The 21,913-nt window shown below is 47.7% G+C and overlaps 1 protein-coding gene across 3 annotated transcripts; it reads left to right on the top strand.

Moving 5' to 3' along the window:
* Nucleotides 1-866: 866 nt before the first annotated feature.
* Nucleotides 867-21,777, top strand: PRRT2 (proline rich transmembrane protein 2). Of its 3 annotated transcripts, none has more exons than XM_080977867.1 (4): nucleotides 867-1,034; nucleotides 12,147-12,759; nucleotides 14,129-14,261; nucleotides 16,325-21,777. In XM_080977867.1, the coding sequence occupies exons 2-4, from the start codon at nucleotides 12,160-12,162 to the stop codon at nucleotides 16,333-16,335; spliced, it is 744 nt and encodes a 247-aa protein (XP_080833993.1). In that variant the 5' UTR covers nucleotides 867-1,034; nucleotides 12,147-12,159; the 3' UTR covers nucleotides 16,336-21,777. The 3 variants fall into 3 exon arrangements, with proteins under 3 accessions (XP_080833993.1, XP_080833991.1, XP_080833992.1); XM_080977865.1 differs by having other exon boundaries at nucleotides 871-1,042; XM_080977866.1 differs by lacking the exon at nucleotides 867-1,034 and adding an exon at nucleotides 1,098-1,261.
* Nucleotides 21,778-21,913: the final 136 nt, after the last annotated feature.

Below are 21,913 nucleotides of genomic sequence, written 5' to 3' on the forward strand. Positions count from 1 at the left end.
TTACGTTTGCTGGTCTCTCTTGCTCTGCCTACCTCCTTACACCATCAGAATCTCCTCTCAGGACCTTTATGCCTATTTAAAATGTCTAATGGATCTGGCACCAGGTTGCAATTTTCAGCTCTAAGTGGGTTTCCCAATGCACTTCCTTGCTTCCTGTGATTACCCAGGAGGATCTCTTCTCTTTTTTTCATGGTTGCTGCATCAAACTCCCCTTTCTAGGAGAAGGAGCAAATGCCTTGTGGCTGGACATCTGGGTGGTGGTGGCGGCGGTGGCAGCAGTGGCAGTGGGGTTTTTTGCTGGTTGGTAGACAGCAAATGCTGCACTGGAGCTGTGGCATGGTGTGAGCGAGGCAGGTTAATTGTGGGCTCTTTCCTCCCTCCCTTGTGCAGCAGCCGGGGCAGGTTATAAATAATGGATGAGAAACTGGAAGCGAGAGATTTTATATAATTTTCTCCCGGAGGGGGAGGAGGGAGGGCTGTGGAGCCAGGATTCCCCAAAAACAGATTGGTGCAGAAAATTTCCCACATCATCTTGCTGAGCTCAGCTGGGCGGAGGGCACAGTTTCCCTCCTTCGCCCAGCCTGCGGTCCCCCTCAGTCCCGCACCCTCAGGTCCCACCCATGGGGTCTTCCCAGGCACCCTTCAGCGCCATCTGCCAGCTCCCGTTTTTATTCAGCGCACATTTGTGCCTCTGGGCAATCCCTGAGGAGGAGGCAATGGTGGCGGTGCTGGGACTTCTTAGTCCTTTGATGCTCATTGCACTTGTGGCGTGCTGACATGAAGTTTTGGTCTATTCCAGGGGGGTTGAGGTGGAGAGGAGATACAGAATATGTGGGACGCTTCCAGTACCAACACCATTTCTGCTAATGTCTTGCCCCCGCCCGATCAGCTGATTCTTCATAAAACCCAAACCACAACTCCCTCCCCCCAACCTCAACCAGCTTGCCTTGAAGAAGCAGCGTCGATTAGACCATTTGATGCACACACTCGTGCAAAGGGAGGGGAAGGGGCGTCTTTGCAGACAAAGCTGCCGAGTGAGCAAGTAAGAGGGGTGGGTTTGTGGGGGGGAGGGAAGGGGGGCGGAGGCTGCATTTCCCCATCTCTTCCTCCCTCCGAAGCCAGGGAGAGAAGGGGAGGGGAGAGAAGGAGGGATACAGCAGAAAGGGAGGGGTGTGATGTGTGCGTAAGGGGGGGCACTAATCCTGCCAGCCATTTGCCCACCCCACCCCCTTCTGCCAACTGGACACAGCCGGGAGCCCAGGTAGGAGAAGAGAGACCCTGCCTTGGTCCATCCTTAGCCCCCCCAAACCCTCTTTATCTATTTGTCTTAAAGGATAACGGTGCTGCGGCAAGCGGGCGGGGGAGACGGGGGGGGCTGAAGGGAGCAGGCGGAGATGGGTGTGAACGGGAAAAGGGAAGCGGGGGGGCACTCTCCAAGGGGTGGCGATGGAAATGGTGGGGCTGGAAGATGGGGGGTTCACGGAGGCATCTGGCGGTGGGGGTGTAGGGATGCGAAGTGAGGGCGGGGCAGCAGGGAGTAGTGGGTGGGGGGTGGATATGTAGGGCAACCGAATCCCCTCGCCGGCTGCTGGTTTCATCTATGGGCACAGAAATGGGATAAAGGGACTGGAGAGGGAAAGGTGCAGCGAGGAAAAGGAGGGCGGCAGCGGGAGGGAGGAGGAAGAAAGCAGCTGGTTTTGGGGCTGGGGGAGATGTCGGAGGGTCTCGATCCCGTGTATACGCGCGCGCGCCTGTGTTCCTTAACGAGAAATGGGTCGAAGAGTTGGACGGGCTGGCTACGGGAGGTGGGAGAGGGAGGCTGAGTGTGGAGAAGCTCTGGCTCAGCCTTGCTCAGAAATGGGTGTGAAGGAAGGAGGGCGTGAGACGGAAGTTGGAGATAAATGGAGGGGGGAGGGCAGTGGGTGTTTAGGAGGAGACGAAGGGGGCAGAGGGGTGGGCTGTGGCGAGCCTTTGCTAAAGCTACAACCCGATACTCTCTTTCCTGGAAGTAAGTCCCGAGGAACTCAATGGGACCAGCTACTGAGTAGACCCGTGCAGGATTTCCCCATAAGTCTCTCTGAATGGGGTTTTAGTGAGCAGGGGGGCAGTGAATGGCTGGCAGGTTGAAGAAGAGGGGTTGCTTTTCCCCTTTGAAGCTGGGGACCGGGTTGGATGTGAGGAGTAGAAGATACAGGCGCGTCTCGGAGTTAGAAAAGGGTTGCAAGGAGCTGTCCTTGGTAGCAGAAGGCGTTGGTCGTGTGGTCTAGGGAAGTCGGGTGCGGGGAGTGAAGTCACTGGGAGGAGGGGGAGAGGGGGGCGTAAACAGTGAGGCAAAACAGGTGAGGAGGGAAGGATTTGTGGAGGTGAGCTCCCACCAGGGGTAAGATGAAGGATAGAAGCGGGAGTCCCCAAGGGAGGCGGTTTGGGTGGTAGGAAGGCGATTGTGGATGGATGCTGTGAAGGAGAAACTGCCGCTGGTACAGGAGGAGGGAGAAGGAGGGACTGTGTGGGGCTTGGGTGTGTGTAAGCAGCCCAAAGAGAGGGGCGGCTCTGGTAGGGGGGGCGCCAAGGTGGGTTTGCCCAGTTGGGTGTGGTCTTAGAGAAAGGGAAGGGAGGGAGGGATGTTGCCTATGTAAAGCACAGGACACATTCACACGTGAGATCCTCTGTCCCTAAACAGGTGATTTATCTGAGAAAGGGAATTCCGTCTAAGGTAGGGTCAAGCACTCTCTCTATGATGTGTGACCCCCCCAAGCTGGTTTCCAAGCTCACGCTCCAGCTATCTGCTGTATAAATGAGACTTAGATGATTTTATGATGCTTGCGTGCTTTAATGTACAACAATTCCCATTCTGTTTGGCAGAAGAAGCTGTCGGAAGACCAACGGCTCTCCTTAAGCCACCTAATAGGTCTTTGCAGCAAGCATAACGTGTGACTGCTTGCAGAGGGTGGACTGGCGAGGGACAAAGCACACAGAACTACCCTAAGTCAAAGGAGAGTCTGCATCAGCACTATGCTGTGTGTGTGTGTGTGTGTCTCCTCTTCTTATAAGAGAAAATGCTTAGCAGTGGACCAAGGATGTGATGTAATGGCAAGGCTGTGGGTGGGCGAAGGAGAGAGTGGGTGAGACCATTGGTGACTTGACCATGGGGCCTGTCAGGATGACTTCAATGGCGTACGGCTTCAACAGATGGGGGAATCAGCCTCCCCATGGCAGATCCTCCGTTTGAGGAAGGCAGCAGCTGGTTGCCAGAGCCAGTAACTGGGAAGGAATTGTTGAGGCTGTCAAGCACAGAGATCGGCTGGTCAGGCTAATCGGAGGTGTCAGGCAAAGATTTCTTTGTGATGGCCCAGGATTTACTGCTGTGGTTACATCTGCTGCACAGCAGGCGATCAAAATGTGTGCAGGGCACATGCAAGTGTGTGGAAATAAGGTAATGGTTTTAAGGATCAATGTCCATTGCATTGGGGTTTGTCATAAAATAATAATCTGCCTCGGGAACAAATCAGGTCCCTGTGCGTCTGAATTGCACAAAGTGGTGGCCGTGCCACATGTCAGCCTTCTTGGTGTGCCTGCTGAATGGGTACTAGAGAAATTGTGTGGTTGCCCGTTGCACTATGTGGATCAGCAAGGAGCAGGATGTCAAGCACAACTGCCTTGGTCGTGTGGAGGTGTTCCATGCCTCCAGGCTCCATAATAATCAGATGGCTGTGTCAGTCAGAGAATCTGTTATGGCATCTTTGTGCCAGCCAGTGTTTTAATCATGTTGTCTGTCTGTGTCTCATTCAAAGAGTGTGTCAGTCAGGAAGCAGGAACATGGTAATGAGAACCAGTATATCATGACAATTGTTGTAGCACTTTTTGAAGAGGGGGAAAAAACATATCCCTGCCACTCTTCCCTCTTACAAACAACAGGGGGGTGGGGACTAAAACAGCTTTGGCCAGATTGTAGGAAGGAATGCATGAACACAACCTCCTGCATCCTTGACATTTGATTTCCTAACCCATTTATGCCTCTAGAGAAGAACTCTAAATTCCCCCTGGTTGTTGCTTCCCTCCAAATAATATATTTCATATTTCCCATTAATTTCAGTGGTGCTTTTGCAGGAAACCCAATGAATTGTGCTCTGAAGTCTGAGCATAATCAAGCCAAAGTCTGCCTACAAATCGTATGCACATTTACCTGTGAGAGTAAGTTCCATTTGAATCAGGATCAGTCCCAGTGGTATCCACAGGGAAATTAGCACAGTCTGTCAGCTGTGGGGGAGCTGCCTCTGTCCTGTAGGTCAGAGATGGCCCATGGGGCTTCCCCATCCACCCTACCCCCTCCCCTCTTCTCCCTCCCATGTGATTTGGTGCCCTTCACATAGTTAAGGTTTCCTTTTTCCTCTCTACAAGATCTATACCAGCTCCCTCTAGCTTCTATTTTCTTCCGATGATCCATGCCCTTTCCCTCTCCCTGCAACTGATCATACCTTCTAAAATTGCATTGCCTTTGCACATTTTAACATCACAGTATACTGTGTCCAGGCCAAGCGCCCCAGATCTTCGAGAGGTAGGTCAGACCTGAAAGTGCAGAAGTTGTAACATCTTTTGTTGAAGATTATCAACCCGCAGCATCACTCATATGGTCTATCCTCTGTCAAAGAACTGAATTGAAGGAAGGGGAAAAGAAGAGGGGGACCAAGGTTGGTCAGTTCCCACCCTGAAATTTCCTTGTGAAGACTCTGGTGGAAAGGGATTTAAGGTGGAGATTGGTGATAACTCACCTAAGCAGAGGCTAGCATGACCTAGGAAGGAGTCTGGTGGAAGAATTATGCCTGCCAAGATTTAATTTCTCCTCTGCAGAATCAGTAAATTTAAGATAATTCAATATGGTTCCAGCCCATACTGCTCCCCTCCAATACCAACCAGCAGTCCAATTCTGCATACATATTCCCTGTATGTAGTGAGAGTCTGCTTCTGTTTTGCTCATCTCACTGTGGCGAAAGATGCTCTTGGTTCTGCATACCAGTTCTACAGTCTCTCTCCTTGGATCAGATGTGAACTGTCCTGATCATTTCCAATTCCTGATAAGCCGATGCAAGGTATTTGTTACACTGGATGTTTTGGAGTCATGTGTGTTTGTGTGTGTCCTTTGACTTGGTCTCCTCTGACTTTATGAGCTCTAGGGTGCAGTCTGAAGGCTGCCACTCAATGAGACTAAACACATCTGGGTCTGGTCACTGCCTGGATGGGAGATGTGCATCATATTGAATTCTATGATGGAAGAAAAACAGGATAAAAATGTAAATAATCATGCATACAGCTCTACAGTCGCACATTCATTTGGGACCTTGTGTCTTCTGATAATGCTTTGCAGTTAACAGCCTGATATATGATGAGAGTCTGCTTTGGTGTTACACAACTATAGAGGCACTGCAGCACGTGCCAGGGAAGTGTCCCAACAGATCACAGGATGCCCACCAGGAAGTACAGTTGTTTGTTTGTTTGTGTTATCACATGTGTGTCTCTTTTTTTAAAAAAAAACCTGCGCAGCGGCTTACGATTTTAATCACAAAAACTGTACACTAACAAACATTGATAATGATAAAAGCCACAACAGTTTTAGCATGAGCTTAGGCCAGCAAACAAACAAAGCATAACAAACCAACTGATTTCTAAAGGCTTTCTGAAAAATAAACATTTTAGCTCAGTTTTTGGAAGACAGCAGGGAAGAAAGTATTCACCTGTCTCACCTGTCTCATAAAGAGTTCCCAGAACACCAGAGCTGCGACTGAGAAGACGCTACCCCTATTTGGGAGTGAATCCAACCTCTCCGTAGAGCATCAGCAACAGGTCTTCATCAGAAGATCTTAAGAGTTCACAAGGACTCTAAACCGCTAGGATTTTAAGGGCAGATGTCTCAAAATAGGTGATATTTAAGAACAGTCGCATACATCTGTCTGCAGGTGGCCTGCTGCTGCTGCTGCATTTTCCGCTAGCTGAAGTTTCCAAACTATCTTCAAGCACATGTGGAGGGCTTCAGAAGCCACCAAAGCATGCACAACAGTGCCTTGATCTCCCAGCGGTAGGTGAACAACCATAGCTCAGCTGGAAGAGCATCTGCTTTGCATGCAGATGGTCTTAAGTTCAATCCCCAGCAGCTCCAGGTAAGGACTGGGAAAAGGCTCCTTCCTGGAACACTGGAGACCTGCCCCCAGTCAGTGGAAAAAATACCCGATGGTCTGATCTGGTCTAAGGCAGCTTCCAGGTATAGGTGGCGTATCAGCCAAAGATGAATGATGGGTCCACTTGTTTGCACTGATAGCTGCGGTGCAGGCAGTCCAGAAGGCCAGTTTACGCAGGGCAGTTTTAGAAGGGAATGCCATAAACACCTGCTTGCAAATATGCATCATTGAGGTACATTTGCAAAGGAGCTGCCTTTGGCTATAGGGCCCTGTCAGGGAGTCCGTTTTACGTGTGAAGTGGTCCACTGACCAGAGCCGCCAGTTTAATGCCTGCTATTTTCAGAGGGCCAAAGCGCCCCCCACCCCCATACTTCCGTTTGTACTTAGCCCTTCTCACAATTCCTAAGAGCTGTGCCTCGGGCAAGAGGATGCCTTTAGTTTTGTGCATGTCCTTGATAATAGTTGTTTTGGTGTGTGTTTTCAAGTGGGCTATTGTTTGCAGCTACTTTACTGATTTAAAACGGGAGCATTTATTTCTTGTTTGAGTTCCATTTCAACCTCCTTTCAAAGACTGCTTTCCCCAGTTTTGTTTCTGGAAAGGGAAAAGCATAGATATTGAATCTGGAGTGTTGGCGTTAGGAACGCCATTCAGGGAAGGCAGGGATGGCCCCATGTGATGGAGCACTTAGCTGCTCTCGAGCCCATTCTCTGGTTCTGTACGCTATGTAGCCTATTGTTAAGCAATGGAATAGAGATGCATACAAGGTGCGCTTGCCAGAGATCTCTTTGCATTAAAAAAGGGGTGAGGCAGGTCTTTATCCTCTGTGAATAAAAACTGTCGTAGTTATGTGAAGTATAAAAGAAGAAAAGAATCACAACACAGATTACACATACACACACGTAACAATTTTCCTTCATGCAATGGTATGTCTTAAAGTATGTGTGCATGTTGTTGTTTCTTTGTTTTGCTTTTTGCAATTTAATTTAAGGAATCCACAAACCAGCTGCTAGGGCTTATCTCCCAACCACTTAAATCTCTTTCTCACCTTCATCCACCCATTACTGAAATCTGAAATGGCACCTTGAGTTTATGCTTAACATTACTCGCCTTACGGGTTTGTTGGCAGGCTCTTCATTAAGCATTCCTCCAAGTCCATTTCCAAGGGCAACGTAAAAGCTGAATCTGAATTTCTGCCAAATAAGAAACTGGGCGAAATTTAATATAAATGCAATCTATGGAGGAGGTCCTGTTAAGTGTGCCACAGGTTCCCTAGGTCCGCTAAATGGTACTGCAGGGAAGACCTCCTCCATGCAGGCACCCAACTTGTGTGAAATTAGTTGCTTCTGGAGATGTGCCAACTGTTAGGTGCTCCCACTGGCAACTAAAAACACACGTCTCCCACACAAGCTTCTCCATGAAATGAAAGGCGGAATGCAAATGCTTTTCATAAAGCAATAAGTAGTTTCTTAGTCCTTCTTGTAGATCTTGCAGAGTAAAGGGTCCACAGGGGCTCTTTAGATATATTGGAGCCAGGTTGTAACAGAACTCTTGGTAACAGAAGGGCTGTGTGCATCACTTAGATTGGCATGTGCCCAGCGCTAGAAACTCAGATATATAAGCAAGGTGTCAAATGGCGTCTTAAAACTAGGTTACAGCCTCCACAACAGAATGTCTATTCTCCAGAGGGTTGGACTGGATGATCCTCAAGGTCCTTTCCAATGCTACAGTTCTATGATCCTATCATCTCATCTATGTTACTTGACTGTAGCTTGCTCTCACAACAATTCACTTGTCCCAGTATGCAAGGAGGAGAAACACACACAGTGGAAATGGAACCGGAATAAACGATGGACTAAGGCAGAGGTTTTAAAACTGTGGTCGCCAACCTGGAGCCCATAAATCTCCATGTAGTTGCTATTGGAACCACTCCAGTAGCAAAACGCGCCTGGCGCCTGGCTAATTTCTAACAGCGCATGTGCCATTCAGTGGAATGGCAATATTGGGTTGTGTTGGTCGGAAAGATGGTGATGGTAGCGATGGTGTGTATTTGGGTGGTGGGGCCAGCTGGATCATGAGGCAGAGTGAGGAAACTGCCTCAGGTGTCACAGGGGGGTGGGCAGTTGTATCAGTCCTTGACTGTTCTTCATAGCTGTCAACTTTCAGATTTGAAAATAAGGGATCAGTAGCCTCACATGTCCCGGGAACAGTCTACGGGATATCTAACAATCCGACATAGCAGTGAGAAGCAGTGGGAAATGGCACTGGAATGAGGGAATTTCCCACAAAAAAGGGAAGGTTGACAGCTATGCTATTCTTTCTGAACCTCCCAGCCACCTCTCTCTGTTGAAGGTAGAGCGATGTATGTCACACAGCGCCCTGCTAAACTAGCCTGCTGACTCAGATGTGAGTCCCATTGTCAGTGCTGAAGTGAGATCCAGAGGGGATGCAATGTTTTATTTTGCCTCAGGCGGCAGAGTGTCTTGGGTTGGCCTTGTTGAGAGAGTGTCCTCACCTGGATGGGTGCCGCCCATTCCAAAGTAAAAAAAAAATAAAATAAAATGCTGGGCTCAAGATTGCTGAAAGAGAAGGAAATAAATACTAACCCCCAATCTTTGGTGTTGGAAGACCTGCCTGAAGCTACTTAGGTGAAAGGGAAAGCTAAATTCAGAGGCATTCTGTTCATATTTTAGTATATATGATATGATATGTTGTTGTTGTTGTTTAGTCGTTTAGTCGTGCCCGACTCTTCGTGACCCCCTGGACCAGAGCACGCCAGGCACTCCTATCTTCCACTGCCTCCTGCAGTTTGGTCAAACTCATGCTGGTAGCTTTGAGAACACTGTCCCACCATCTCGTCCTCTGTTGTCCCCTTCCCCTTGTGCAACATCAGGGTCTTTTCCAGGGAGTCTTCTCTTCTCATGAGGTGGCCAAAGTATTGGAGCCTCAGCTTCACGATCTGTCCTTCCAGGGCTGATTTCCTTCAGAATGGATGAGTTTGATCTTCTTGCAGTCCATGGGACTCTCAAGAGTCTCCTCCAGCACCATAATTCAAAAGCACAAATTCTTCGGCGATCAGCCTTCTTTATGTTCCAGCTCTCACTTCCATACATCACTATTCTATTTGCCAGGAGGTGATGGGACCAGTGGCAATGATCTTCATTTTTTTGATGCTGAGCTTCAGACCATATTTTGCGCTCTCCTCTTTCACCCTCATTAAAAGGTTCTTTAATTCCTCCTCACTTTCTGCCATCAAGGTTGTGTCATCTGCATATCTGAGGTTGTTGATATTTCTTCTGGCAATCTTAATTCCGGCTAGGGATTCATCCAGCCCAGCCTTTCACAGGAAGAATTCCGCATATAAGTTAAATAAGCAGGGAGACAATATACAGCCTTGCTGTACTCCTTTCCCAATTTTGAACCAGTCAGTTGTTCCATATCCAGTTCTAACTGTAGCATCTTGTCCCACATAGAGATTTCTCAGGGGACAGATGAGGTGATCAGGCACTCCCATTTCTTTAAGAACTTGCCATAGTTTGCTGTGGTTGACACAGTCAAAGGCTTTTGCATAGTCAATGAAGCAGAAGTAGATGTCTTTCTGGAACTCTCTAGCTTTCTCCATAATCCAGCGCATGTTTGCAATTTGGTCTCTGGTTCCTCTGCCCCTTCGAAATCCAGCTTGCACTTCTGGGAGTTCTCGGTCCACATACTGCTTAAGCCTGCCTTGTAGAATTTTAAGCATAACCTTGCTAGCATGTGAAATGAGTGCAATTGTGCGGTAGTTGGAGCATTCTTTGGCACTGCCCTTCTTTGGGATTGGGATGTATACTGATCTTCTCCAATCCTCTGGCCACTGCTGAGTTTTCCAAATTTGCTGGCATATTGAGTGTAGCACCTTAACAGCATCATTGTTTAAAATTTTAAATAGTTCAGCTGGAATATCATCACTTTCTAAGTGGGCTTTCTAAGGCCCATTTGACTTCACTCTCCAGGATGTCTGGCTCAAGGTCAGCAACCACACTACCTGGGGTGTACAAGACATCCATATCTTTCTGGTATAATTCCTCTGTGTATTCTTGCCACCTCTTCTTGATGTCTTCTGCTTCTGTTAGGTCCTTTCCACTTTTGTCTTTTATTATGGTAATCTTTGAACGAAATGTTCCTTTCATATCTCCAATTTTCTTGAACAGATCTCTGGTTTTTCACATTCCATTGTTTTCCTCTATTTCTTTGCATTGCTCGTTTAAGAAGGCCTTCTTGTCTCTCCTTGCTATTTTTTGGAAATCTGCATTCAATTTCCTGTATCTTTCACTATCTCCCTCGCATTTTGCTTGTCTTCTCTCCCCCGCTATTTGTAAGGCCTCGTTGGACAGCCACTTTGCTTTCTTGCATTTCCTTTTCTTGCATTGGGATGGTTTTAGTTGCTGCCTCCTGTATAATGTTACGAGCCTCCATCCATAGTTCTTCAGGCACTCTGTCCACCAAATCTAAATCCTTAAACCTGTTCCTCACTTCCACTGTGTGTTCATAAGGGATTTGACTTAGATTGTATCTTACTGGCCCAGTGGTTTTTCCTACTTTCTTCAGTTTAAGCTTGAATTTTGCTATAAGAAGCTGATGATCTGAGCCACAGTCGGCTCCAGGTCTTGTTTTTGCTGACTGTATAGAGCTTCTCCATCTTTGGCTGCAGAGAATATAATCAATCTGATTTCGGTGCTGCCCATCTGGTGATGTCCATGTGTAGAGTCGTCTCTTGTGTTGTTGGAAAAGCGTGTTTGTGATGACCAGCTTGTTCTCTTGGCAGAACTCTATTAGCCTTTGCCCTGCTTCGTTTTGAACTCCAAGGCCAAACTTGCCAGTTGTTCCTTTTATCTCTTAACTCCCTACTTTAGCATTCCAATCCCCTATAATGAGAAGAACATCCTTCTTTGGTGTCATTTCTATAAGGTGTTGTAAGTCTTCATAGAATTGGTCAATTTCAGTTTCTTCAGCACCAGTGGTTGGTGCATAAACTTGGATTACTGTGATGTTAAAAGGTCTGCCTTGGATTCGTATCAAGATCATTCTATCATTTTTGAGATTGCATCCCAGTACAGCTTTCGCCACTCTTTTGTTGACTATAATATATCATTATATGATATATTATGATATAATTGTGTCATTAGAAAGGCATGTACAGCAGCTATGAATTATTGCACTATGAATAGCACCTGTTATGTTATTCCATATATAGGAGCAATTAAAATAAACGAAAACCTTGCATCCCAGCTGAATTCATATTTCCATACAATGCTAAAAGCCATTCACCTTTCTTTACAAACCAAGCATCATATACTTTATTTCTCTTGAGCATGTGTCTAATAAGAAGTAGCAATTTTCGCAACGACGTCCCATATCCTATAAAAAACCAACCACATAGAAGAGAGGCGATGTTATTTCCTCCCTCCCCCATATGCAGCTGTCACAATTTTTGCAACCGTTGATCAGTTGGTCAACCTTTTTGCACATCAACCTGATCCACACATCGCTTTAGACCAGGGGAGAGGGCAGTGCTTTTTTTCCCGGGGGTAGGCAGGGGTACGCATACCCCTAAACATATAATGAATCTAAATTTGGCCTCATTGAGGGGCAGTATTTCAATACGAGTAGGAAAATGAGAGTACCCCTAAACATTTTGTTTTAGAAACAAAGCACTGGGAAGGGGTATCTCCAGCAGAGCCAGGAACAATGAGAAATGGAACACAACCATCTCTGAAGGCCGTCAAGTCACCCATCCCTGCTTTAGGCAGGTCAAAGGGACACTGAAGGCTGCTAGGGGGTTGGAGGACTCTGGGAACTTGGCTGCAAGTTGAGAAGCGCTGGTCCATTGGCCCTGGACTTTGGTTCTGCAGATCAGACCCAGTACCAGGCAGGGAGGGGAAAGACGGCTGCTTCTCCACCCTGAACATTCCCCCTCCTCTAATTCTCCTCTAATCCAGGTAGCTGCCTGCCATGTCGGACGACGCTGAGAAGAACGAGGCTCCCCCAGAACAGGAGCAGCAAGGGAAGGAGGAGGAGAAGCAGGAGCAAGGGAAGCCTGAGGATCATGCCCAGGAGGAGGAGGAGGAGGGGAAGCCTGAGGAGCAGCCCAAGCCGCAGTCCCCACCTAAGAGCCCCAAAGGCCCAGAGACCCCCGCATCGCCTGTGATGGTGACGGTGACCATTGAGGAGGAGACGGTGGGGGAGCCGCAGGAGAATGGGGACCCCCCGGGGATTAGGGCTGGCTCAGCTGAGGAGATAGGGACCACCCCGGCCCCACCCACTAGCCCCCCAGCCCGCTCCAAGTCGGCGTCGTTGAATGACCTGAAGCCTCAGAACAGCATCAATGGCGGCCCAAGGGCTGTCGTGAGGGGCAGTTTGTCCGGGTCTCAGGTGCACTTAGCGGGATCCGCGGGGTCTCCGCGTGCCAGCCTGAGCCGGCAGGCCTCTGCAACAGGATCGGCAGCTGGTGAAGCTGGGGAGAAACCCAGAGACTACATATTCATTGCTGCCCTCTCCTGTTTCTGCCCAATCTGGCCTATCAACATTGTCGCCTTTGTGTATTCTGTCATGGTAAGTGCAAAGGGAGTGGCGCCTCTCTCTCTCTCTCTCTCTCTCTCTCTCTCTCTCTCTCTGTGTGTGTGTGTGTATTTGGTTTGTGTGTCCTGGAACAACTAGGAGAGGCACCTGCTGCTTTGATACACCCACCAGCACCAAGGCTGTCCCCACAATAGCGCTGCCTTGTCACTGTTCTCTTTCGTTTGCCCCTTGAGGTTGTGGGTCAATCTCCTCCTCAGCCAAGGAGCAAGGCTACTAACTTGGAAGTGGCTCACTCCGCTGCTTAAAATCTCAGACTGGAACACCTCCTCACAGGTAAATCTATCCACACAAGAAGACAGGCTGAGACACCTCTCCAAGAGTCGACCAACCTACTAGAAAGTTTCCTTCAGGTTTCCTATTTGGTAAAACCCGCTAAATGTAACAAAATAGGTTTGGCGGCTCATGCCAGCTGACCATTCACAATCCACCCAAATCCATTTTGGGCACACACTACCACCCTACGAGCCTCTCACTGCGCAATCCTTTCCGTGCCTTCTCAAAAGTAAGTTCCGTTGAGCTGCACGAGGTTTACTTCCAGGTGGGCATAGGATCACAGGCTTAAATTCTGTTTTCTTGTGTCTCGTTCTTCCATTAGGAAGCTCAGAGATTGCTTCTATCCAAGCAGCAGCCAAGAAGGATCTCAACTTCTTGGCTTCTTGCCATAGCATTAGGTCCTCTCCCAAACCACATGCACTGATGCAGCTGCCTCGTGACAGGTCAGGCCGTGAGTCCCCCTGGCTGCTGTCCCCTTGAACTGGCAGCGGATTGACAGGCTCTTTGGCAAAGGTCCTCCCCTCATCTGCTGCCAGAGATGCCTTTTGTTGAAGGTGCTGAGGACCCAGCCTAGGACAGCACAGCAAGACTCTCACCCCACAGCCCTGGCTTTTCCCCAGCAGCCAGCCAGGTGAGGCAGTGGGCGGGGGCCCCAGGGGTTCAGAAGGGCCCCTCACCAGCCTGATCCAGCTCTGCTGCCATTCACCTCCCAGCGGACCCCCTGGATGGCCGTTTTAGTGGTATCGTCTGTGGTGACTGCCTGCTTTCTTGATGAATATGGTGGCCCCAGCCTATAGATCTATGAAATCTACAGCAGAAGGCAGGGGCTGCTGCTGCTGCTGCCATAGCAGCTGAAACAGAAGCACACGCTGCCTTGGGTGTGGTGGGTGTTGGTGGCACCATGCTGAGGGCCCCCTGAGTGTGGGCCCATTTTCTTCTGACAAGGCACGCAAGTGTAGAGTTTTCTCTTTCAATTCTCCCTGTTCTTCCTTTAACCAAAAGGCTGTATGTCAGGACAATCACCAAACCCTTGCTCCTTTTTTTCTTTTCTTTTTTAATTCCTTGCCAGTCCCGGAACAGCTTCCAGCAAGGAGACATTGACGGCGCACGGCGCCTGGGACGGGTAGCAAAGCTGCTGAGCATTGTCGCGTTGGTCGGGGGGGTGCTCATCATCGTGGCATCTTGCGCCATCAACTTCGGAGGTGAGTATCCCGAGGACCAGGGGGTGGCGAGGACTCTTGTCCAAACATTTTGTCCTTTAAGCTCTAACCCCCTTGCCGAGTCTTCTGCTGCAGTACAAAGAAACCAGCAGAATGGGATTCCAGGGATTTTTGGGTTTTTGGAAAAAGTAACATTTGTGATCAGTTTGGCCAGAGAAGGGCTTAGCAAAGCATTATGGGACGTAGAGAGCCTAGGGATGGAAACACGAATGGTGGTTCATTTGCACACATGCCACCTGACAGCGTATTTTGGCTGGATCCTGATTGCCCGAGTGCTTTTGAGGAGGACCTGTGGGACACCATCAGGTCAGAGGAGAATATATTATTCTTAGAATCCTTAATATTGCCGTTTAAAAAGTCAGCATCTGCCACGGCACTCGGCGCTTAGTCACAGAAGTATTGTTTTAAACCAATTTTACTTTATAGTCAAGGGGTGTATAAATTTTATGAAATAAATAAACAGATGGAGCAATTTCTAGTCAAGAATATATGTTTGTATCAGATTGTGACCTCTCTCTGAGCCAGTGGAATAGAGGGGGCTGCTTAAAGCAAGGGGAAGCGGCTCCAAACTGGCTATCTTTGTAAGAGTTGCCCTTCTTAAGAGAAAGGCTTATCAGTAGAGAGATAATATACATATAAAATGCAGGCGCTAAGTTAATTCTGTAGCCAAACTGGGGCTACTGAGAGAAAAAGGGGGAGGAATCAGCAAGTTTGTGGAATTTTGCAGGAAATGATGTTGGGGGTGGGGGTGAAGAATATCAGAAAACTCCATTAAGCCCCCAACCTGAAGGAGCCCAGGAAGGGCTAAGCATGCTCAGAAATCATGAAATGCTGAGTGTCTGTTTAGGGAAGCTTTTAATGTTTAACAGACTATTGTGTTTTAATATTTGTTGGAAGCTGCCTAGATGGGCATGGTATAAATAATAAATTATTATTATTATCTGTTGGGAAGGAAAGACAAGGGTGGACGTGGGATGGAGGAAGCATGGCTGGCTGGAACACTGAATATAGGGAGCACTCCATGCCACAACATTTTGTTGCCAAAACTCAAGAAGAGTGTGAAAGGTGGGGGTTTTTTTGGGGGGGGGGGGGTTAGAAACCAAATCAAAGAAAGGGATTGCCTCTCCTACCCCTTTCATATCCTGCTGTGTACACTTACAAAAGTATTTTGAGAGTTCAGGACAGCAGTCAGGATCACTGTTACCTGAGGAGTGAGGCGAGTTCCATGCCTTCCCTTCTCAAAAGAAAAGAGCTTTTCTTTTCCTCATAAAGTTGTCCCCCAACACCTCCATTTTCTTCCTAACCCTCTGGGGAAAATGGCAGCTTCTTGAAATGGTCAGTTTTATCCCTTTTGCTGTATGCTCTGCTTTTCATGTCCTCCCTTCAGAGCAACCCGCCTCCCTGAGCACAGCTATTGCTACTTTTTCCCCAAAATTATTACACATTATCCCAGATATGGGGAACCTGTGGTCCTCCAGATGTTTTCTCCAGATGTTACAACTCCCACTAAGCCTGAACTTTGACCCAGGCTGATGGAAATGGGAATCCCAAAAACATTTAGATGACTACAGCCTCCCCTCCCCTCGCATTACACAGTGCTTTTCGTAAGATTATGTTGGCCTTGGCCTTCAGCCACAACCTTGGCCCTAATTCTAAGCAGCAGGCCATCTTCATAACTACCAATGTCTCCTCAGAACCCTTTCCCATCCTAACTTCCCTGCTTCCTGTTGCCAGCATACCTAAAGCAGCCAAAAACAAAAAAAGGAGAAAATAAGTGCATCCATCAGACCTTCCCCTGACGCTGCCTCCTTAGCCTCCATGTTGCTTTCCCAATGACCTGTTCCCACATGCTCCAGATTCTAGTGGAAGCCAGGTGTGGGGAGGTTGAATTGGGGCATGTGTGAAAATGTTTTCCCCTTCATGTTTCTTTCCAGGTAGTAAAAATCTCCTTCTTCTGTTCTCCTTCCCTGTGTTCTTATTCCGCTCCCCCAACCCCAACCCGCCTTGTCCCTGAATCCCTCTCCTTCCCCACCCGAACCCCTCAGTGTTCCAGTGAAGGCGGCACTCAACTTGCCACTTCATCCCTAGCACCGAAACGTTCATCTTTGGAGCTGGGAGCCAGCATGAGTACAGAACATCCATCCCATGTCCCCATCCATCTCTGAACCATGCAAAAACAGGAGCACAAGAACGGAGATGAGAGAGAGAAAGAGAGAGGGACACGAGAGAGCGAAACTGAGAGAAACAACGTCTTTGTTATGCTTGCATGTGTCCCATCCTTCTAGGGATTTTAGCTAACCAAAAATAAGGTGAAACAGGAGAAAGGAAACAAAAAATTAGATGGTGAGGTATTCTCATCTCCTCTTTCCTCTCCGCCAATTTTCTCCCTCTCTCTGCACTCTCTCTCACTCTCCTTCCATCCATTGTCATCTGTTCAACCAATGACCCATCTGCCCATCTTCCATCCACTGCCAAATTTCGACAGCAAATAAAACTCTTTCGATATTCCATGTTTACAAGAACCTGCCGGAGAAAAGCTCTTTTTCCCCACCCCCCTGGGAAGGAGGTGGGGAGCATGTTTACATGTTTGCTGGGAACAAATGAACAGAACCAGCAGCAGCAAGAGAGGAAACACTTCTTAGGTCTCCTGCTCTCATCCGTCGTGTTTACAAAGACAGCAAGCAGGAACAAGCAGGGAAGAGCCCACCAGAGCCCACTGAGCGTTTTGCAGGTGGGAGTTTGTTGTAGTGAGTTAACTGTTGCGTCAGAGGAGGTTTGCTAACAAGGAGGCCAAAGCTGCCTGGATTTGGTGGCAACACACACATAGGCGTGGAGGTTGGCTTGTATAACCGAATCCATCACCCAGCCACTCAACAGGAAAGAGAACGGCAGTGAAATTTATGGTATTGGCTGGAGAAATGAATAAAATCAATGTCGAGGGAATACAGCTCTGAGCAAAAGGATTCTAACAAATGGGACCGGTGGAAGTTGGAGCGTGAAAGTGGAAATTGTGGACGAGGCAATGGAGGAGAAAGAAGGAGCCAAGGGCCTTGCAAAGAAGGGAACAGACTGGTAAGAGTGGTGGTGGGTTTTATGGGGGGGGGGGTGACACTACTCTCCAAACTGAAGGCGCAAGTACAAAAGAGGAGGAAGTAAAAAAAAGGGCAGCTCAAGAAGTTGTAAGAATGGCAAATAAGCCAACGGGGGAACAAAAACCCACCAGTCACCAACCAGTCATGAAGGAATAGAACTGGTGTTGCTGCATTTTTACATGAGAAAGTTGCTGGAATGAATGAAACTGGGAAGGATAGAGAACAGTATTAGTAGGCACCCCATTCAGAAGAAAAGAGAGCATGGGCCAAGGTATCTCTTTTTCCTCTAGAAGTCCAGTTGCTGGTATTAGAGTAGGGCCACAGGGTGTTGGGTTGCATAGGGTTCTTCAGCAGGGAAAAGGAAAGCAGAACATGGGTCTAAATGGAAGCAGGAAAAGGCAGGATGTCTAGCCGTTTCCAGAGGGGTAGCCTTGTTAGTCTGTTGCAGCAAATACAACAGAAGAGGTCTGTGGCCCCTTAAGAGAATAATGGTGTCTTGTGGCTTAAGCTGTCATGTACAGATGAATCAAGTGGTAACCTGAGTTTGCAGGCTCATCTAAATGGCGGGGTGAGGAGTGAGGTCAGAGCGAAACAGAATGCAAAAATTTCAGATTGTGACAATGACATAAAATGTAGGCAAACTAGTTGACAAAGTAGTATTGATGATAACACCGGGATCCTGACCTTGGTAAGCCGACTAATATACGTAGCTTACCAATGCCAGGATGCAGGTGCTATCATCAACACAGCTTTGGTGATGCATTTATTTGGGCATTGACAGCTGTCACAGTCTGTACTTTTTCAGCACATTTCCCTCCGATCTTGCTCATCTTTGTCCACCCTGTCCTGTCTCCCAATTATGTATACTCCATTCATCTGATAAGGTAGACTCTAGTCTACAGAAGCTTATGCAGCAATAAATTAGTCTTTGAGGTGAGACAATGCTCTGTTGTGTTTACATTTTCAGAGAAGCGGGGATGCCTACACATGGCATTTCGAAGTGCATTTGATGCGCCACGGGCATGCACATGGTTTTTGTGTGGTTTTCATGATGCCCTCATCCAAAGGGCACCCTGTTTACCCCAGCCCCCATTCCCTGTGTTTCTTCTCAAACCCGACTTAACGTGGTAAAAGAAAAAAGCACCATAAATAATAAAGTTGTTTTGTTGCTTTTGCCTCAAAAGACTAAGGGCCTTGTGGCACCTTAAAGGCCATCAAATGTCATGGCATAAACTTCCATGAACTACTTTTATGCCATAATACATTGGTTAGTCTTTAAGCTATTTTGGTGTTTGTCATGTTGGCATATGTGGCTTTTAAGGGGAAGTGAAGTTTGGCAGAACACAGATTAAGAGACTCTGAAAGTATCCAGTTGGGGTGGGAGTCAGCTGAGACATTTGCTTATTTATATCCTGCCTTTATCCCAAGTTGGCATGGAGTTAGGGCAGCAACAGGGCAGATTGGAGCACACACAAGAGGCAATGGAGGCAGTTAGGAGGGCATAGAAAGCTGTTTAGGCCAAGCCCTTTGGCATTAAGTTCCCTGGCCACACCAGGAAATCTGAATGTGTTTGCTCAGTTCTGGCACGAGGCCATTTTTGAAAGGCAGAATGGATAGGGGAGGTCAGCAATCGCACACTTGTGACAAAAGAAACAGAGCCAGGAACTAAGGAGTGAGAAAACACCAAGGCCAGGAAAAGAGGTTCAAAGCAGAAATGTGTGAGTGAGAGAGAGACTGAGAGAGATGTGTGATAAGACACCCCCCTCCCCTGAAAACAAGTTGAAAAACTGCTCGATGGGGAAAGTTATATACACAGAATTGCAGAATGAAAGGCTAATGTATGAGATCAGCTGGTGGTGCGAGAGAGAATGTGGAATGGGCGAAGGAAGCACCAAAGGCGACAAACTCCCTCTGGATGTGAAAATGATGACCCAGGCCAGTTTAAAATCCACTGGAAGAGGAACTGTGTGTGTGTTGGGTGTCCTGCGAAGGGAAGAAGATAAGAGCAAGCCCTGCGGAGCGAAAGGCTGGAGAAGAGTGTTAAGACCACACTAGTAAGAGGAGCAACAGAACACGAAAGGGGCGCCGGTAGAGGAGAGTCGAACTGTACTTCACTGACGGAGGAATACACAAGAGAGCATACACTCCATACCAAACGACAACAACAACAACAACAACAACAACTATTTTTAAAGGGCCTGATGGACAACTGTGTATGCTACTGGACAGAGACAACTGGGTGGGTGGGGTGGGTGGGGGAAGGGCACCAGCAAAGAATTGTGTGTGTGTGTCAGACACGAATTTTCACCCGGCACAATGTGACTAATTTTTTGCTTTGTTTCTCAGACTGTTATTCAATGGGGCTGGGGAGGGAGGGTGGGAATATGGGGGAAGGTGTGGTATAATGGCCTCCTCCTTTAAAATCTGTGCTCGGAGGATGTCACAGGGCTTTATTTAGGGTGAGGGGGTGACCTTAAACTCCCCCCCCCTGTTAATCCCATCTGCACGAATTATTAACCTCTGACCTTCCCTCAACTATCCCTCAGAAAAATAATAATTTTGCTCTCCCTTTGATGGGTGCATGGTGTAGAAGGCAGGGCAATTTTGTTGTTTTTCTCCCGCTTCCTGGAGACTGTAACTCTCTAAGGTGGGAAGGGATGGCAGGGGAAAGCTGTTGTATTTTGATGTTGAAATGCAAGTATTCTAATCTGCATGTTTTTATATGCTTATATTTGGGGGGAGGGAAAGTTGAGGGGGTGAATCAGAAACTTAGAAGGGAGGAGAGAGCTCAGAGTGTATTATGGTGTGACAGTCAATTGGAAGGACGGCTTTGAGGGGGGAAATGGGTCAGGAAAGTGGTGAGGGGGCTGGCAGGTGAATGGCGGTCTCTTAGAGGGAAAATAGGGTTCGGTTTGGTGGGAGATGGAATACCAGCGGGACCAAAATGGAAGGAGAGGTGGGTTCAGCGGGATTCAGGAAACCCAAATCTCAAACAGGATGGGGTCAGGAACAAGGAATTGTTTTGGGATGGATTGCAAATAACAGTGAGGGAAGAATTAGAACTTCGCACAGGGATCAGTAACTGGGGCCTGCTTAGTTATAGCCAGCCCACCGAGAGGGAGGTATTCAGTCCTCTCTTTAGCAAGAAGGGCAGTGGATTGGCCCACAGTCCACTTGGAGAGAAGGACCATCATCCTGCAACCGCCATCCTGTAGCAGCTAACTCCAAGTGACCTGCTAAGTAGAATCGACTGCTGATCTGAGACTTCAGATCAAAGTTGGGGTCCACGATGCAATCTGAAAGGAGAGGTTCCATTGCAGCAGATGTTCTCTCAAAGCTACCTTACCTGTTGCCCCTTCCCACCCACCCGCCCCCGGTCTACAAAATAATCTGTTGCCTTGTTTTACACTCAAAACCATGCTTTAAACCACCACCAGACCCTGGGGGCCAGGAGAGGGTGGGGCACGAAGGGGGGTTAAAAGCAGAATTTGAGGAGGCACCTATGGAACGATAGGAGAGACTGTTTGTTGGGGGAGAGGGGTTTTACATTTACACGTATCCGTTATTGAATGAAAAACCACATAACCTATATCTTTGACATGATGCTTGATAGATGTTTTCATATTTGGGGTGGGGCAAAATTTTGGATGCTGAAGAATGAAGTTTGCTTTACTATTATACAATTCGGGGCAGGGTGAGGTTTTTAGGGGGGAAAGAACAAGAGGGAGATTTTATTTTGTATTTCCTTTCCCCCCCTCCCGTTTTTGAGACGTAGTTTAGTTTTTCACTTTGTGGAGCACTAAGCGTGCCTTCATATGTAGCGGCGTTGAGGAGGGAACAGGAAACGTCATAGCCTGACACTTCCTATCCCTCTGCAACACTGTCTCAGTGAAAATACAAATTTCCACCATCTTTCCTGATGGGGAGATATGGAAGCAGGTCTATTTACGCCAGGAGAACCGATTTCAATCATGCCATCATTCCGAAAAACAAATCACAGTTCATTGTTTTCCATATAGCGCTCGTAACATAATGTTGAGCAAAAATGGGTAAGCACTTTTATTCACTAGATTTGCTTATTTTGTAACTTATTTGTTACTGTTCATTTTTCTGCTCGGTTCTGCATTATTTGTGCCTGCTAATTAAAATTATTATATGAAAAACAGGAAAGGGTGGGGTCTTCCTGAGTCTGGGACCAATCAAATCCTTTCATAAGATTCAGAATTTTGTTTTGTTTTTTTTGTGTGTGGGGTGGGGGTGGGGAGTTCCAAGAAATATTACAAATCCTATTATCAGTTTGTATAAAGAAATGGTGGGCGGGGCGGGGCGGGAGAAGGTCAAATTATAAACTGCTACAGATTTTTGTATCAACGCATGAATCGAGTAAATAAACTCAGATGCATGAAGGCCGTGTCTGTCCCTGTTTCCTGCAAAGCTTTTGTGTCTGTGCCAATTCTCTGCCCAACAGGAAAACTCACAAGGAAAACTGAATTTAATTCAGGGTGGTCCAACACGTAGCCCTCAGTGTATTTTCTGGTGGCC

This window comes from Podarcis pityusensis, assembly GCF_964106645.2.
Source record: "Podarcis pityusensis genome assembly, chromosome: 13".
Classification (NCBI taxonomy): Eukaryota; Metazoa; Chordata; class Lepidosauria; order Squamata; family Lacertidae; genus Podarcis; species Podarcis pityusensis.

Bases quoted from the DNA above. Each gene is read 5' to 3' on its own strand.
- PRRT2 (XM_080977867.1), top strand. From the start codon at position 12,160: ATGTCGGACGACGCTGAGAAGAACGAGGCTCCCCCAGAACAGGAGCAG. The intron at 12,760-14,128 runs GTAAGTGCAAAG...ATTCCTTGCCAG, and splicing joins CCTTTGTGTATTCTGTCATG to TCCCGGAACAGCTTCCAGCA.